Raw genomic sequence first — 20,249 nt, 5'->3', positions numbered from 1 at the left:
GTTTCTAGTGTTAGCAGTCAATGATTAAACAGAAATGAAACATACTTACAGATGATCAGATGGGATACACTTGGTACAAATGCATATCCCTATGGTAATGATTAGGAGCAACAACTTTGTAGTTAAACTGCCTGGGTTCAGTCATTTATTTTGTCTGTACTTAAGTCAAGTGTTACCAAAAAAAAGTGAAATGTTACAAATAAGCCTGCCCAATAATATTGAGAGAAGATGAAGGGAATTAACGTTGGTAGAGTGTTGAAAACAGTACCTGGAACATAAGAAACACTATGTAAGTTTTATTACTTCTGTGTTACAATAAAAATACACCTTTTGGTTTTTAATCAGTATTTCATCGAGAGAAGGAGAGGTTTAAAGATGGAGAATTTTTACTTTGTAAATGAACTAGGAACTAGTCTTAAATTAGACTGTTGAAGCAGTGTATAAAGATCTGCTTAAACAAATCTTTCCAAATATTGTTAGAAGAAAAATTGGATGTATTTGACTTAAGAAGTTTACCTCCTTTTGATCCTCAGGAAAGCTATAGAAATTTAATAGAGACAGTTATACTGTAAATCTACCTAATAATGGTACAATGATAAATTGGATACTATTTGTAACATATTTTGTGTTTCTCTACTGAAAGATACGCTGTACAAATAGAGCACTAAAATTTGTCATGAAAATGTTAGGGCTTTTAATTATTAGGCAAGCTTGAAGAATGTCTGATTTTTATGTCATAAAACTTCAGAAGTGTTCTAGCTAGTTTAGAAATCTGATAGTTGCTGAACCAAAAAAATAATGAAGCAATTTAAAAAATAATAGAAACATAGTGATCTGGCATTTCCAGCTTCATGATGCTATAAAAAAAGCAGCCAACAAATGTTGGACTGTTTAATGATGTTGGCACCTACCAAATGTCACTAGGCTTTCACAAGGTCATAGAGACTCTGGTTTGGCTCAGTGATGGTGATCAAATCTGTCTTTGGAGACTATGAAGACTATGGAATAGTGGCAGACAATAGGTACAGTTAAACCCTACATAGCATTAACCTCAGCAGTAGTGATAAACTTTTCTTAGATTCTCTGGTTTAGAGGAGGCCATAGGTATGAGAAAAAAGGTGAGATTCTCTTCTTATAGCATCCCATCACAAGCGACTCTAAATAGAAGAGCTTCTCAAATATGTATGAAGAGATTAAGTTTTCTTCAGATGACTGCTAGCTAAAATTGTGTGCTGATATAACTGTTACTGCAACAGTTGTATGTGTATCTGATCTCTCAGAGGCAAAAGCTGCTAGAGAAAAAAGTGGTATTTTTGTCAGAAGACTGGGTGTGTGATTTGTTGCCTTTTTCACTTTTTCTACCCCCTCAGTGGCAGCTACTTTGACTCTCATGCATTACATAACATTTTCTAGAGGTGTAGAGTTTCAGTTTTGCCATTTTCAAGATGATTAATGGGAATTGTGCAATTAAAGCTCTTAAGTTCTCTGGGGAAAAAAAGTCATAGTATCCCAATGTTTGAGTGAGAATGTGTTGATATTACGTCAATAGTGAGGATATTTTGGGATATCATAAATGTCGCTATTGGTTTCAGTGTCTGAGAATCTTCATCATTAAACTTAGGAATGTTCTACAAAGTAGTACCTAGAACACCTACTGAATACTGGAGAGAGCTGTTTAAATAGCTAGAAAAGTCTAACCTAAAATTCCATTTGAGATTAAATTATGCATTGATGGAAAAATGTTTAATGCCTATTAAATACAATTTACTACATTATTTTATATTCTTTCAGGCCATGGTTAAGTTACAAATTTAAACTCTATAGGCTGTATGTGTGTATTTTTTTCTTTTATTTGCAGTCTCAATAATTGTTAAGCCACTGTGTGTGTGTGTGTATGTGTGTGTGTACTTTTTACAGAATCAGGAAAGGGGAAAAATCTAAATTTGTTTCATATTGTGTTTCATTTGAAAACATGTTTTATATCTGTGGTAAATTTAAAGAAACTGAGATTATTTCAATGGAAATATGTTTATTATTGTTTTGTTTGTCTCACTGGTGAAAAAAATCTCCCAGCTCTTGTGGTTGAATTGAGCTCCATGCATTTGCTGTTATGCTGATTGGATGAATAAATAGCAATTTACATCTAGAAAGTTAAGTGTTAAATATTGATTAGGATTGCTATAGCTACTTTATGTTAAATTTAAAAGACTAGATATTACCTGCCTAGCAACATAAGAGAATTGCCTCATTTTTTCCTCTTCTGTGAGGATGCTAGGCATTTGTTACTGGTGTTACCTGAAAGACAAATGAGAAAATCAAAAAAGTAGCAGTTGTGTTTTGTTTGAAGAATAGCTTCTTGTCTTTAAGATGATAAAACTATAAAATAAGAATAAGGGTGCTATGATATTAAACATAGAAAATTATGTAACAAAAAATCCTATTTACTTATTTAGGTTAAAGAGTTGTGAATATTTGAGAACTAAAAAACAAATAGAAAAATTAGTGTTGCTATAATAGCAAGACATATAATCAACCCAAATGCTCATCAGTGATAGACTGGATAAAGAAAATGTGGTATATATACACCATGGAATACTGGGCAACCATAAAGAGAAATACAGTTATATCCTTTGCAGGGACATGGATGGAGCTCAGAGCCATTTTCCTTAGAAAAGTAATGCAGGAACAGAAACCAATCACCACGTTTCCACTGATAAGTGGGAGCTGAACAATGAGAACACATAGACACAAGGAGGGAAACAACATACACTGGAGCTTGTTGGGGAGTGCAAGGTAAGAGATTGAGGGAGGTTAGGAGAGCACTAGGAAAAATAGCTAATGCATGCTAGGGTTAATACCTAGGTGATGGATTAATAGGTGCAGCAAACCACCGTGGCACATGTTTACCTGTGTAACCTGCACATCCTGCACACGTACTCCAGAACTCCGGAACTTAAAATAAAACAAAAGATAGTGTTAATATGAAAATATATTTCCTCCATAGTTTACCATATGATTTAAATATAGTAGATATATAGTATTTACTTATTAACAGGATATATGCTATGTATATTTACATATACATATATTATATATGCATAATTATACACTGGTATATTTGGTATTTTCTTTTAATAAATTCTGGTATAACTGGTTATAATAAAATCTGGTATACCAGATACTGGTATAAATGGTATTCTGTTATGATATTCCAGGCAGACAAATACAGCCCCCCATTAAATTCCATTAGGTGTAAAGTGGTGGTTTACACCACTACTCTCAACAAAAGATGATGCTGTCCTCCTTCCCCACAAAGACATTTATCAATATCTGGAGACACTTTGGTTTATCAGAACTGAGGGTAGGGGTAACATAGGCGTTTAGTGGTTGTAACTTAAGGATGCTACTAAACATCGTGCAATGCACAGGACAGCTCCCACAACAAATACATATCTAGCCCAAAATATCAGTAGTGCTGAGGTTGAGAAATTGTGAGCATCTTTTTAGGATGCGTGTGCTCTTGTAAGCTAACCCAAGTCCTTTATGGAAACAAGTGAGTTATCAGGAAATATACATTTAAGAGCAACATTTGTATTAGATGCAGTTATTTTCAGTACTTACAAAACCCAGTAAACTGTGATTGTTACAGTGAATCAAAGTCACATCTGTCAAAGTGAAAACAAAACCCTGAAGTATATATGTGTGTATGCATATTTCTATGTATGTGAAATATAATTTTCTCTTAATATCATTCACCTTATGGGCTACCATAAGTTTTCTAATACTAGATACTTGTACTTTTTAAATAAATGTTTTATATATGTGTGTGTGTTTGTGTGTATGTGTGTGTGTTTATTCACCCAAGCTTTAGAAATAACTAAAAAGCATGGCAGAGCCATAAAAAACATTTTTGCAAGTGTAAAATGATACGGTTTCTGGCCAGTATCTGAGCAATGAATACCCTGAAAGTGCTTCAAAAACATTTGAATATATCAGCTATCCAAAAAAGAAATCTGGGATTTAACAATTGAAATAAATGATTATAGTTTGAAGAGTCTCACCAGAAAACCATAATGAAAATTGGAAAAGACTTATGAATATAAGCTAGTAGCCCTGTACCCTTTCCATTTCTCCTTTATATCCAGAGTCTACCTAAATAGAACTTGGTAATTGTAATCCTGCCACACAGTTAGCATTTGGCAGCTTAATAACATGTGTCTTTAGAGTCTGACTTCGTAAATCACAATATTCCTTTCTTCTTAAGTAGAAGAATATAATTAAAAATGGAAAATTAGTTTCATTTAAGATGTTGATTTTTTTAAAAAATTAAGTCCAACCAACTTCTAATCGTTTTGTTCTCAATTAGCTAGTTCATAAATGCATAGCTAGGAAATAGCTTTCTTTCTCATATTTCTAACTTACCATATCTAGCTTCATTCACTTTTATTCTTATTTGACTAGCTGTTAATTACTAGCTGTTAATTTGACTAGCTTCCATCATATTTTTAATTTATAACTTACTATATATATCACATATACAGTTTATATACTATATTTGCACATATATAATATAAAAGTATACTCTATTAAACTTTAATGTTTATAAATGAACCGTACATTTATTTTGAGGATTAAACACTTAATCTAAATGTGTATTTTCCTTCATTATAGCCAAAAAAAATTATGGCAGTTTGAAAGACTAATGAGACAATTCTCAAATTCACAATTGAACAACTTACAACTTCAGAAATTACTTGATTAATTTATTTATTGAATGACTGTTACTGGTCACATACAGGTTTTTAAGACTACAGCGGGTAAATTTTGCCTTTGTTTGGACAGATTACTTTTAATTGAAAAGTATAGAAAAATTATTACAAAAAAAACTTGGTGGAAACCAATATTTTATTAACTTTCCTCCTTTCCCTTAAAATATATACTATATGTATTGCAATATTGTCTTTGGAATCTTTGTTGAATTAATTCTATTTTAAAAGCCTCCTTGAGTGGAGCCGAAGGGATCTGTTAGGCTGAGGCAAAAGTTTTGCTTTTAGTGGCAAAAACCACACTTACTTTTCCCCAACCTAATACTATGTAGGCTCTATGGAATGGCCTGCTGGGCAGCTGGATAACTCTCCAAAAGTAAGATTTCAGTATAATCAACAGAAGCAAGGCACAGAAACATAACATTAAAAGAAATGTGTTACAATGGCACTTTTTCTTGGTGGATGTGGCAAATATACAGTGATGATTAAGAGCCAAGCTTGTATTACATTACTGATGATTGATATGCATTGCCACTTGGTTTTACTACCTGTATTATTTTTAGAGGTTTTAGCAGATATGCGGTTAAATTGAGCAACTGCTGCTTGTTATTAGCTTGAGAACTTAAGAGAGGAATATAACTAATATTTATTGGCTGCCTATTATGCCAGGTGCCATTTGTGAGGATGGCCTGTAGTCTTACCAATCTTCATACATCACTAATGAGAATAGACGTCATTGATACTCTTATATAGAAAAGATGTGACCACTCAGAGAATTGCACTAACTTCCACAAGGTATACAGCAAATAAGTATCAGAGCTACAATTTGAACAAAGCTATATTTAATAAAATTATACAGTTATTACAATAATTGGAGCTACTCTACCCATCAAAACTGAAGACAAAGATCTTTTATATTTTACATTAGTTTAGTAGCCTAATTTAATGTATCTTTAAGTGAAATCCCTAAATGATTTAGAGTAGTAGCTCCAATATAAAAGTCTGTATATGTGAACTCCAGATACTAATGAATTTCTGTTTTTAGACTTTCAAAATGTATTGTCATTGTATAGGTTTTAGGATGCCAAAAACATTGAATGTCTATATAAACCTCCTTTTGTCCCTGGTGAAACTTAAAAACTTCCTTGTTTTCTTTTCAACTGTGGCTAGCTTTATCATGTATTTAAATGACTGGCCTCTTAATAAAAGCATCATTAGATCAGTACAACTTAGAACCAAGATTTGGTCTTATATTTAGTTTTTTTCTGTTATCTCTATTGTCTCTAGAATAGAGTTAGAATACAATACATCTTGAGGCATTTAGTAAGAAATAAACATTCATTCATTCATTCATTCATTCTGTGAATGTTTATTGAGGTGTGATGCTACTAAGGACTCAGAGATGGATGAAGCTGGCAACATACCAGTGTAATATTTACCTTAACTCTCAAAGGAAGGTATGTTCCTGGTGGTTTTAGGCAGTTCTAATGGAGGATGTTTATTCTAACTTATTTTTGACCTTTTTATTTGTCAGACCATAATGATTCAGCAGCAGTAAGCATTAAACATGTTTTGAACTTCCTAAGAAGCAAAGTTTAATATTATTCGAAAACCCGTATCACTGCCACAATGTAAATTTATCTAATAAATTTATCCACAGTTTATCTCATATATTATTCTGTCGTCTTTTCCACACATGTTAAGTAAAAATTTATATGGCTTTGCACATTTGTATTTTGTAGTGTTTTCTGCTATGGCAGAATCATCTGGAATGCTTATTAAAATGTCAATTTCTGGATCCTCAAACCTGTGGTCACAGCTCTCTGTGAGAGAGGCTTGGTAGTCTGTATACTTTTTCCACCAAATATCAGTTGATTCTTAGGAACACAGATTTTTGAAAGTGAGGGCTCGACACAATCAAATCAAGCTGGGCATAGGAAGGGACCATAGGTACGAAAAGTAGAACAGCATTTTTCCTGAGTAGATGTCGGAAATTCAAAATGAAAATCAAAGGTCTGAGCTTGTTGTAAAAGTTTTGAGATGCAGTGATGCAGAATGTTTAGCAAACACACGTAGTTTCTCTCCATTATTTCAGTCCAGGCTATGTTCATTGGTAGGATGGTCTGTCTGGGTGATATATATTTAAGAAAGGTACTGGAATGAAGTGCTTAGGAAGACCAGAGTAGTGTTGGAAGGTCTTGCTGATGGCCCAGGACTATCTGTGTACTATTTGTGAAACTATAGAAACTGACATGAGTGAATTGACAGGAAGTAAATTCTTGGGGTGACTATAATCCCGCTTATCTGCATTTAAAGAAATCTAGTTTTAGTAAGAAATATGATGTGGAGATAATTGAGAACAAGAATTTCTCTTACAGCCAAATTATTCTTGTATCGAAAAAGCAGACTTTTTCTAGGAGACTTCAACTGAATATCCCTGAAATTAGACCATGTGCCATCCAGGAATTTATTTATTTTTGCCAGTCCTAGTCTGTAGTTTATCCTGTGATTCTAAGGTTGTTTTTGGTTGTTTTGCATCAGGATGCTTTTAAGCTAATAACCTGCTCATGATCCCAACATAAATCAAGCATGGTGATTTTATATGGAATAAGTTTAGTATTATGTTACTTTGTGAGCCTACCAATAGCCATAACTAATACATGTTTAAACAATGGTCTTCATACCAATGTTTTATTTTTCTTTTGTCTGATACACAATTTACATTGTGGTGGCAGTGATACAGGTTTTCTAATAATTCTGTACTAGATAGAGAGCCTGAGGCTTACAGAAATTTCTTATGCAGTTCATGCAGTTGATGAGTGAGAGAGCAAGGCCTCTGTCCCAGCTCATGAGACCTGTAGGTCCTTGCTATCCACTGTCCTCCACTGCCTACTGATTTCAAGTATTACATAAAGCTCGTAAAAATAACAAGCAGTATCCTATGATTCTAGCCCAGTGTAGAGACATTCCTAAAAACTTCATACAAAAGGAAACAAAACTGATTATTTAAATTAGAATTATGACAGATTTTATCATAAGCATAAACATCAGAGTCAATTTATAGTATAAAGTTAAATTATACCAAATTGGCTTTTTTAGAATCTGAATGATGGCTTCAATTAATCTTTTCTTCTACTGTTTGTAAACAGTCTTAGATTTATTGGTGAAGGAAGTTGTCAAGATGGTTGATGAGATCTGCTACTATCAATACGATTTGAAAATATATTGAAATAATATGAATAGAGTGCCTCTCGCCATATTGCACATTACAGACTTTAATGAATATTTTAATTAAAAAGAATTATCCAAAAGGAAGGTATAGTTATACTTATAATTTTATAGTAACTTTTTTTGAGGTGAGAGCTCTTTTACCCAAGCTGGTCTCAAACTCCTGGGCTCAGGGGACTTCTTGCCTCAGCCTCTGAAAGTGCTAAGATTACTAAACATGTATGATTTCTCTCCATTATTTCAGTCCAGGCTATGTTCATTTGTAGGATGGTCTGGGTGATGTATAGGCAAGGAAGGTACTAGAATGAATTGCTCAGGACAGAGTACAGAGGTAGTGCAGCACCATTCCTGGCTTATAGCAACTTATTTTGTTTCTCCATTTTATAAAATTTTTGGAGGGTAAATAAATCCATTTCTTCTTGTTTCATTGTTTTTGTGAAATGGAGAAGACTTGATTTAATCTTTGAAAAGCTAAAGGTTACATTTTTCACCAATATTTCATTATACATATTAATCTCTGTGTAAACAGTGGGAATGCATGGGCATTTTCTTTTTCTCAATTGCAAATTCTTAATGCATGGGCTGGTAAAGCCTAGTAGCAATTTTAATTTGATTTGTTATTAGATATTTGTAAAGGTGTTTTACTGAAGATGCAATGTGCCTTGAGTCCTCTAAGTTTGTTTCCTAAGTTTTTGGTACAAGTAAAAGTAAATTATAAAACTTTAATTCGTAAATCATTAAATTTAACCAGGAAGATATGGCAGGAGCCTGATATTCTTTACTTGATATTCTGTGTTTTAGTATTACCCTAGCAGTTTGTAGATTTTAAACTTAAATCTGGAAATATTAATGCTAATATCATTAAAATATTTGGAACTCTTTAAGCTTTTAAACTTTTTCAAATGTTTCAATCTCTCATATTGATAATGCATTTTGGTGAATTCATTACTTGTTCTAAATGTATGATAAAATGATATGGACAATGCCTTGTGTGAAAAACCCATGATACTTTCAAGTGGGTGGTTTGCATTATAATTTTTTTCATAATTTGCTGATTTTATTCTTTTTTAAGGTAATGTTTGCTGCTTTTGTTTTCCTAGGGCCGTTGCTCCAGGGAGAACTGCAAATATCTTCATCCACCCCCACATTTAAAAACGCAGTTGGAGATAAATGGACGCAATAACTTGATTCAACAGAAGAACATGGCCATGTTGGCCCAGCAAATGCAACTAGCCAATGCCATGATGCCTGGCGCCCCATTACAACCCGTGGTAAGCGTGTTTTCATTCTTCGTTCATTAAGTTTGTAATTCAGAGTGCTCAGATTTAGTGCTAAAGTTATTATTGAACTAAATCAAATGAACACAGGCAACAATTTCAGTTGCCTTAGCATTTTCTAGCAAAATTAAATGTCAGTCAAATGCTGGAAAAATTTATACTTTGTGTAGGTATTCATCTTCTGGCTAAATCATGTGGACATTTACATTATAGCATTTTTTTCCATCTAAATTTTTCTTCAAAATAAATCCTAAGACTGGCAGGTGTTACAGTGGTCTGTGTTACAGTGATCGTTTAACTTAGCAGTATAATCAGTACACATTTTCAGCTGCCTTTAGAGGTAATAATGATATTTAAAATTAGTATATATAGTTTTTAATTTTGAGGATATTTTTCCCTTTCCTTTCTCCTTGAAAAAAAATCTGTATAGTTCTTTTTCTTGAAAAGGCACCTTTCTTATTCTTCTGTAATTTAAGTTGAAATTATTTCATAGCTACAAGTGCTAGGAAAATTCTGAAAATAGCAAATCAATATCATAGACTTGGAAGTCTCATCAATGGAGAATTAATCAGGAGAGGCTGAAACTCTGAGGGCTTAAAAAAGGAGCTAAAGTTGATAAGCTGGGTGGTTATCGATATTTAATGTTTGCTGAGCAGAAAATATGGGTGACTCTTGCTTTGAAACACACATTTTTATTTAACTGTTTGGATTTCTGGAGTGTGTGTTTAATACATGACTTTAGTAAAATCTCTATTCATATTTATTCATCAAAATGTAATAGATTAATGTAACAATTAGTGTTAAGTTGAAAAAGGTGCTTTGATGTTAATTGTGATATACTGATTCTGCATTTAAATTTAAATAGATGTTGAAATTTGCAATGATCAGAATGTATCTGTCAATAATTTATGTCACTAGGTTATATGAAATATTATGGGGTCATGGGAATATGAAGACCCATGTTTTTCTGGTTTGCTAACTGTAGCATGTGCTAATTTTTTTCCAAAAATATTTTAAAACCCGAATTTAATATAATTATTATTCTCTTTTAGAACTTAATGCAACAGTCGTTCCAAAAAAGAGTAGGGGGTTGCATTTCAAGGTGGAAGGGATCTCCATATTACATGGACAGTGATACCAATGATCAGTTTTATACAGTTGAAATTTGAGGCTCAGTTAAAAGTGTGATAGTTAAAGTTGCTTTTGTGACAACTGCTAGTTTCATATGGCTATATCGGGATAGCATGAAGATTTCCATTTAGTTAACTATAATCATTCTCTAACAGAACATGTAGGACAAAAGTCTCATTTGCACTTGGCTGTCACTTACAGTTTCAAAATCTAATAAGTCTTTGGTGTACCTCTCTGCAATCAGGAGCACCTTTGAGATCAGCAAGTGCAGGTCCCAGATTGAAGAGGAGAATACTGGCCACCCCATTACCTGACCTAGTCCTTAAGTCTTGACTCTCAAGTCTATTCTAGGGTTTCATATGTGCAATCCTGGGACAAACTAACAAATATGTTGTTTATATAATCACTAAGTTACAGATTTCTGAAACCATCAGAACAGTCATCACATTTTCTGATGCTTTTGTTAGAAAATTATCTGCTTAGACAAAGATTATTTTTATTAGTTGTGAGCACATTCAGGATTTATGTTAATTTTTCTTCAAATGACTAGATTTGAATGTGGAATTACCTTTCTGCTAAAGGCATCCTGAGATCATTGTCTAAAAATACACATTATTCAGAGTGATGACTTTGTAATAAGCATAGAAATCATTTTAATTATTCAATTTTAAGGCATTTGGGACTCTACTGACTGTAGAGAAAGCTTTAATACAGGAAATTTGCTTTCAAAACCTTACCTGTGACTTTTTTTATCCTTTCTGTAGTCAACCCTGTTTTGCTGAGGATAATGACATGGAGATTCAGAAATGAATGGAAAGGTCATAATCAGCTGCTTACTGGGAGTTTAATGTGGGCCTTAAAATAGGGACTGTAACAGGAATAGCCAGGTGACTAACAGGAAAAGGGTTGCCACTCAAAGAGAATGGCCACTACTATAGATGAATGTCTGAAGATATGGCATTAACTTGGATCCAATCCAGGTAGTAGTCATATCAAAGAAGATAATACTATGAGTAGATCCATAGCATCAGGAGTATTAAGAGCATCTGAGCAGTGACAAAACTTTTAGTCAAATAGGTGACAGCATCTGACTTCTCTAGGGCCAATCAGTTTGGCTCCCTAACCTTGGAGGAAGAGGAAGGGGAGAGGGAGACAGCAAGGTCTAAGCAAACTGGGAAGCATCTAGTATTGTGCCTGGGTATATGGCAGAGATCAATAATTACTTGATGAGCATAAGAACAAATGAGGGAAGGAGTTTCCCAAACACCAGAAAGACAGGGAAGTTTGAACTAAGTTCAGAACACTCAAATTCAGGAAATACAGTGAACACCACAAAGATACTTCTTGAGAAGAGCAACCTCAAGACACATAATGGTGAGATTCACCAAGGTTGTAACAAAAGAAAAAAATGTTAAGGGCAGCCTGAGAGAAAGGTTGGGTTACCCACAAAGGGAAGCCCATCAGACTAATAGAAAATCTCTTGGCAGAAACCATGCAAGCCAGAAGAAAGTGGGAGATGATATTCAATATTCTTAAAGAAAAGAATTTTCAACCCAGAATTTCATTGCTAGTCAAACTAAGTTTCGTAAGTGTAGGATAAATAAAATCCTTTACAGACTGGCAAATGCTGAGGGATTTTGTAACTACCAGACGTGTCTTATAAGAGCTCCTGAAGGAAGCACTGAACATGGAAAGGAAAAACCGGTACCAGCCACTGAACAAACATACCAAAATGTAAAGACCACTGACACATAAACTGCATCAACTAATGTACAAAATGACCAGCTAGCATCATAATGATAGGATCAAATACATACATAACAGTATTAACCTTTAAAGTATGGGCTAAATACCTTAATTAAAAGACACAGACTGACAAATTGGATAGATTCAAGACACATTGGTGTGCTGTATTCAGGAGAGCCATCTCATGTGCAAAGACGCCACATAGGCTCAAAATAAATGGATGGAGGAATATTTACCAAGTAAATGAAAAGCAAAAATAGCAGGGTTTGCAGTCCTAGTCTCGGATAAAACAGACTTTAAACCAACAAAGATCAAAAAAGACAAAGAAGAGTATTACATAATGGTAAAGGGATCAATGCAACAAGAAGAGCTAAGTATCCTAAATATCTACACATTCAATATAGGAGCACTCAGATTCATAAAGCAAATTCTTGGAGACCTACAAAGAGACTTAGACTCATACACAATAATAGTTGGAGACTTTAACACCCCACTGTCAATATTACAGACAGAAATTAACAAAGATATTCAGGACATGAACTCGTCTCTGGACCAAGTGGACCTAATAGACTTCTACAGAACTCTCCACCTCAAATCAACAGAATATGCATTCTTCTCAGCACCACACAGCATGAATTCTAAAATTGACCCCATAATTGCAGGTAAAACACTCAGCAAATGCAAAAGAATGGAAATCATAACAGTCTCTCAGACCACAGTGCAATCAAATTAGAACTGAGAATTAAGAAACTCACTCCAAACCATACAACTACATGGAAACTGAACAACCTGCTCCTGAATGACTACTGGGTAAATAATGAGATTAAGGCAGAAATGAATGAATTCTTTGAAACCAATGGCAACAAAGACACAACATGCCAGAATCTCTGGGACATAGCTAAGGCAGTGTTGAGAGGGAAATTTATAGCACTAAATGTCTGTGTGAGAAAGCAGGAAAGATCTAAAATTGACACCCTAACATCACAATTAAAAGAATGAGAGAAGCAAAAACAAATTCAAAAGCTAGCAGAAGACAAGAAATAACTAAGATGAGAACAGAACTGAAGGAGACAAAGACACAAAAAACCCTTCAAAAATCAATGAATTCAGGAGCCGGCTTTTTGAAAATATTAACAAAATAGACTGCTAGCCAGACTAAGGAAGAAGAAAAGAGAGAAGAATCAAATAGACACAATGTAAATGGGGTCACCACTGATCTCACAGAAATACAAACTACTATCAGAGAATACTCAACACCTCTATACAAATAAACTAGAAAATGTAGAAGAAATGGATAATTTCCTGGATATATACAGCCTCCCAATCCTAAACCAGGAAGAAGTCAAATCCCTGAATAGATCAATAACAAGTTCTGAAATTGAGACAGTAATTAATAGCCTACCAACCTAAAAAAGCCCAGGACCAGGCGGATTCACAGCCAAATTCTACCAGAAATACAAAGAGGTGCTGGTTACCATTCCTTCTGAAACTATTCCAAACAATAGAAAAGAGGGATTCCTCCCTAACTCATTTCATGAGGCCAGCGTCATCCTGATACCAAAACCTGGCAGAGACACAGCAAAAAGAGAAAATTTCAGGCCACTATCCCTGATGAACATTGATGCAAAAATCCTCAATAAAATACTGGCAAACTGAATTCAGAGCACATTAAAAAGCTTATCCACCACTATCAAGATGTCAGGTTCATCCCTGGGATGCAAGGCTGCCTCAATATATGCAAATCAATAAACGTAGCCCATCACATAAACAGAACCAATGACAAAAGACACAAGATTAACTCAATAGATACAGAAAAGGCCATTGATAAAATTCAACACCCCTTGATGCTAAAAACTCAATAAACTAGGTATTGATGGAAAGTATCTCAAAATAAGAGCTATTTATGACAAACCCACAGCCAATATAATACTGAATGGGCAAAAGCTGGAAGCATTCCCTTTGAAAACTAGCACAAGACGAGGATGTCCTCTCTCACCATTCCTATTCAACATAGTATTGGAAGTTCTAGCCAGAGCAATCGGGCAAGAGAAAGAAATAAAGGGTATTCAGATAGTAAGAGAGGAAGTCAAATTGTCTCTATTTGCAGATGACATGATTGTATATTTAGAAAACCCCATTGTCTCAGCCCCAAAACTTCTTAAGCTTATAAGCAACTTCAGCAAAGTCTCAGGATACAAAATCAATATGCAAAAATTGCAAGCATTCCTATACACTAGTAATAGACAAATGGAGAGCCAAATCATGAGTGAACTCCCATTCACAACTGCTACAAAGAGAATAAAATACCTAGGAATATAATTTACAAGGGATTTGAAGGACCTCTTCTAAGAGAACTGCAAACCACTGCTCAAGGAAATAAGAGAGGACACAAACAAATGGGAAAAACATTCCATGCTTGTGGATAGGAAGAATCAATATTGTGAAAATGACCATACTGCCCAAAGTAATTTATACATTCAGTGCTATCCCCATCAAGCTACCATTGACTTTCTTCATAGAATTAGAAAAAACTATTTTAAATTTCATATGGAACCAAAAAAGAGCCCATATAGCCAAGACAATCCTAGGCAGAAAGAACAAAGCTGGAGGCATCATGCTACCTGACTTCAAACTATATTACAAGGCTACAGTAACCAAAACAGCATAGTACTAGTTCTAAATCAGATATATAGATGAATGGAACAGAAGAGGCCTCAGAAATAACACCATACATCTACAACCATCTGATCTCAAAAACCAGCAATGGGGAAAAGATTCCCTATTTAGTAAGTGGTGTTGGGAAAACTGGCTAGCCATGTGCAGAAAGCTGAATCTGGACCCCTTCCTTACACCTTATACAAAAATTAACTTGAGAGATTAAAGACTTAAACATAAGACCTAAAACCATAAAAACCATCGAAGAAAACCTAGCCTAAACTGTTGAGGACATAGACATGGGCAAACCTTGTTTTTTGCCCATGGTTTTTCATAACTGAAACACCAAAAGCAATGGCAACAAAAGCCAAAATTGACGAATGTGATCTAATTAAACTAAAAGCTTCTTCACATCAAAAAAAAAAAAAAAATTAGCATCAGATTCAACAGGCAACCTACAGAATGGGAGAAAAATTTTACCATCTATCTATCTGACAAAGGGCTAATACCCAGAATCTACAAGAAACTTAAACAAATTTACAAGGAAAAAAATCAAACAACCCTGTCAAAAAGTGGGTGAAGGAGATGAACAAACACTTTCAAAAGAAGACATTTATGCAGCCAACAAACATGAAAAGAAGCTCATCAAAAAAAAAAAAAAAGAAGCTCATCATCACTGGTCATTAGAGAAATGCAAATCAAAACCTCCTCACACCAGTTAGAATGGCAGTCATTAAAAAGTGAGGAAACAACAGGCGCTGGAAAGGATGTGGAGAAACAGGAACACTTTTACACTGTTGGTGGGAGTGTAAATTATTTCAACCATTGTGGAAGACAGTGTGGTGATTTGTCAAGGATCTAAAAATAGAAATACTATTTGACCCAGCAATCCCATTACTGGGTATATACCCAAAAGATTACATATCATTCTACCATAAAGACATATGCACACATATGTTTATTGTGGTACTGTTCACAATAGCAAATACTTGGACCCAACCCAAATGCCCATCAGTGATAGACTGGATAAGGAAAATGTGGCACATATACACCGTGGAATACTATGCAGTGATAAGAAAGAATGAGTTCATGTCCTTTGCAGGGACATGGATGAAGCTGGAAACCATCATCTGCAGCAAACTAACACAGGAACAGAAAACCAAACACCACATGTTCTTACTCATAAGTGGAAGTCGAACAACGAGAACATATGGGCACAGGGAGGGGAACATCACACACTGGGGCCTGTGGGGGATTGGAGGGCAAGGAGAGGGATAGCATTAGGAGAAATACCTAATGTAGTTGATGGGTGCCACAAACCACCATAGCACATGTATACCCATATAAGAAACCTGCACATTCTATACTGTATCTCAGAATTTAAGTAATAATAAAAACAATAATGCTCAAATAATAAAACTTCTGGATTCTTTTTTAAAATTATTTTTACTTTGCCACATACCATCTGGTGCAAATTTTATCTAATGAAAAATTACTACATAATTTAACCAAAAATAGGCAGTATATCATGGCTTACAACCTGGAGGACTTTGATTTCTTCAGTTCATCCCAACAAAGTGTTTTTTCAGAAATTCTGTTGTTTCCAGGCTCTCTTCATTGCCGTCAAAGAACTCTGCATAAGCAGTGGTTATAAGGAGCTTTGCATGATGTCTGGAGTTTCTCTAGTAATGGCCTCATTTGCCTTTACCTGTGAACCCAAAGGTTAGCCTTAGCTTTCCATAATTTCTGATGGCAGTGGTTCTTTAGGTACACAACCTAGCTGTCTCAAGGTACATAATTTGTGAAGAAATCCTGTGCATTTAATGAATTTTAAAATAGCCTAGGAATAGAGAAATTCAGTTTTTGGTTTTACCTAAAGTCTCAAGAGTTTTTTTGCTGCTTCTGTCACCTAGCTAGACTTTGCTGTGACGTCATGTTGTAAGCATTTGTTGCCAGTCAGATGCAGAATGCTTTGAAGTCATCATTTGTCACACTTCAGGAACACTCAGAATTCTTAAATTGTTTTTTTGGTTCTTTACTTTCCATTTTATCCAGGTAATGGTCGAGAGAAGGCCACTTTATCCCAGAGTGTTTCTGGTAAAATGCTTCCCTGTCAGTTGCTCTGAGCAGCCTTTCATCCATCCTGCTGTTCTTTTTTTTTTTTTTTTTTTGAGACAGAATCTTGTTCCGCCACCAGGTGCCAGGCTGGAGTGCAGTGGCGAGATCTCTGCTCACTGCAACCTCCGCCTCCTGGGTTCAAGCAATTCTCCTACCTCAGCCTCCCGAGTAACTGGGACTACAGGTGCATGCCACCACATCCAGCTAATCTTCGTATTTTTCATAGAGATGGAGTTTCACCATGTCGGCCAGGATGGTCTCGATCTCTTGACCTTGTGATCTGCCTGTCTTGGCCTCCCAAAGTGCTGGGATTACAGACGTGAGCCACCGCACCCGGCCCCTGCTGTTCTTACTACTTTTTTCCATCAAGGGGCCTATGAGTCCTCAAGCAGCCTGAGAGAATGGGCCCTGGATTTTAGGAACTAGGCCCTTTCTATTAAAAGGGCTGGAGTGAGTGTTCTTTACTTAAATGTTTGTTATTTCAGTAAAACTGGATTAAGGATAAAGTGAAACTAAGAGTAAAGGAGGTACCCATTTGATTTATCCAGTCACAAGTCAGTCTAGGAGCGGAGTTATAACAGTATCTCTTATTTTATTCCAGTCATTTGCTACTTAATTTTTTTTTTTTTTTTGAGAGAGGGTCTCACTTTGTCACCCAGACTAGAGTGCAGTGGTACAGTCATAGCATACTGTAAACTCATACTCCTGGGCTCAAGTGATTCTCCTGCCTCAGCCTCACAAAGTGCTGGGATCACAGGCCAGACTCACTGTGCCACTGTGCCTGGCCCTGCTTTCTTAGAAAAAAGAACTTTATAATATGACTTTGTTGATAACTCCTATTACCTTTTGGCACTGTTTATATTCAAAATAGTTCACTGACAATAATTACAGGGTTATGCCTACCTGGAAACATGCTTTCATATACCTTGATCGTGTGTGGTTTTTTTTAAAAAAGCACTTTATATTTTATTGCTTTATATACATACATAAAATCTAGAAAATTATGACTTAAAATTTGTGCTCAGTGAATTTCTGCTGATATTGATTACATATTATTTATTACTTATACTCACCCCATTAAAAAAAAAATCTCAAACATTGCAGAACAAGCAGTGTTCACATGGTGTTTTAAAATAAATATCAGCCCCTATGATATTTGCACTGTTACAGCATGGTAACTACATTACTGAAACTTAGAAAGCTTATTATAAAAAAAAAACTGCAAAACAAAAAGAAAAAATAAACTTTAGACAGGTGTATTAGAGATAGCAATTATTAAATTTTGAGGTAAAGAAAATAACATCACTTTTATTTAACATTCAAGTATCTATTCTAAAAAATATTTAATGTGTTTGCTTGTTTCTATGGCAGAGAAAAGCAGTTAGCAAATCCATTAGTATATATGTTAAGTAAATGTTTATAGAGGATCTGTATAGATGCCAAATGCAGGATTTATATAACGTGAACAAGACATAAGGCAAAAGTCTCCAGTCTTACTAGACTAGAGGAGATAGTCAAGTAAACACAGACAGCGGTAAATGCTGCATTCGGGTAATTAGGAGTTTGTGAGAACAGAGGGTAAGAAAAACCCCTTCATAGTTAGAGATGTGGATGTATCAGGATAAACTTACTTAAAGAGTCCTAATTCTTGAAGCACAATTAGGAATTAAACAGATCGGCTTGGCACGGGTAGCAGTCAGTGTGGAGGATATACCATGTTTAAAGGAAAAGAACCATAAGGGAACATGTATCCTTAGAGACCCTACTTACATTCAGAAAAGTATACCTATATCTATAGAAAACCACATAGTATGTGGAACTGGAATCACCTAGGAGCTTTCAAAAAAATACTGCTGTCTGCTTGCCTTTCCCCCAAAGATTTTGAAGAGTGAGGAGTGGCCAGGGCATTCACAGTTTAAAAGTCTTCTGGGTGATTTTAACGGATGCCTGGTTCATTGTGTGAAAACTTCTTCTTTCAGAACCACTTGGAATCGGACACATTCCAATTCTGCCTCCTAGGCCTCCATTCACTCATTTGTGACTATAGAAGCATAATCTTTGTGAGCCTTTTTCTTGATCTGCAAAAATGGGGTTAATACCCACTTGAGAAGGCTGCACTTCACTCATTCCTTCACTCATTCATTCACTCAAGTACTAATTCAGCAAGTGTTTATTGCATGCCTTTTTGTGCCAGGCATTGTTCCAGGCTCTGGAGATTTAGGGAACTAAACAGATCTCTTCTGATCTCTATCCCTCAAAAACTAAAGAAAAAAAAATTACTAAGGGAATTCATACTCTAGTGTTGTAAGGATTAAATACAATAGCAAAGATAAAGCACTCAGCAAGATGCTGGCACACAATAAATATGGAATTACTGGTAATAATCATGTTTGCATAGCTAATTAGGGTCATAATATGAAATTAAGTAACACTTTCATTTATAATGAATTCTGATTACCTTAATCGAATCAGAATGTCTGATTTAAAACAAGTAATTAACCCATAAACAGCACCAGAATTAGTAAGTTTGTACTTTGTTTTTCTCTGGTGAGGGTATTCATTGGCAAAAGGCAATCATAAACCAAACTGTCTTACATCTTTTGGAAACAGAGCTACCTACAAATCATTATCACAAGAATATAATCAGTATCTCAAGTACCTGGTTAAATGTTATCATTCAGATAAAATAGGATGCCACTTGATAATACCATTGCATGAATATCCGTCTTTGAGATTCTGCTGAACCCCTGCAGGATAGCTTTTGGAAGAGAAAACTGGCAGTGGCGCAGGTTAAGTACTTTCCTAATCTGATCAGGGCACCCTCTCATGGGGCTAGCAGTGACCTACTTCAACAAGACGCTTTTGAAAATACAATATGACTAAAGCGATGTAACAAATTTACAAAAATTTAAAACAAATGAGGGAATGTGGTGTGTGTGTGTGTGTGTCTTTTGGAATAAAGTTTCAAAGTATAAAGCTATTGTTATTGATTGTCTGCATGTTCAGCAAATAGCTGTACTTATCGAAAGAGGGAACAATTTGAGATAATGCTTGCTGAATAGTTAATGTTTCACATTTTTAAAAGCTCCTACAGACTCTATTCGGGGACAGTGCCCTAAAATTGTTCAGATTTGAATTTGCTCTGCTGAATTAACGTGAAAGATCAATTCTCTTGATGACTCTATAGAAACAACTCAGGAAAGATTATTGCCAGTTATTAAAAGCAGTATTTTTATATAATAAAGGTATTATTTTGTCTGTGATGTGCAACAGCTGCATCATATCCATTTTTAGATTTCCAATGTATTTTATTTGATGAGATTTAAGA

General features: G+C 35.0%; 1 protein-coding gene across 50 annotated transcripts in view; it reads left to right on the top strand.

The window, feature by feature from the left end:
* MBNL1 (muscleblind like splicing regulator 1) overlaps nt 1-20,249 on the top strand; it is a 176,750-nt gene that overhangs the window by 119,987 nt on the left and 36,514 nt on the right. For all 50 annotated transcript variants that reach the window (XR_013528537.1, XR_013528535.1, XR_013528533.1 and 47 more), the window contains one exon: nt 9,095-9,265. Coding sequence is in view for 40 of the 50 variants with exons in the window: in XM_035278065.3 (XP_035133956.2) it covers nt 9,095-9,265 (171 nt within the window). In the remaining 10 variants the exon portion in view is untranslated. The remainder of the gene's footprint in view (nt 1-9,094; nt 9,266-20,249) is intronic.

This window comes from Callithrix jacchus, chromosome 17 (genome assembly GCF_049354715.1).
Source record: "Callithrix jacchus isolate 240 chromosome 17, calJac240_pri, whole genome shotgun sequence".
Lineage (NCBI taxonomy): Eukaryota > Metazoa > Chordata > Mammalia > Primates > Cebidae > Callithrix > Callithrix jacchus.
This window is presented reverse-complemented; position numbering and strand designations above follow the sequence as displayed.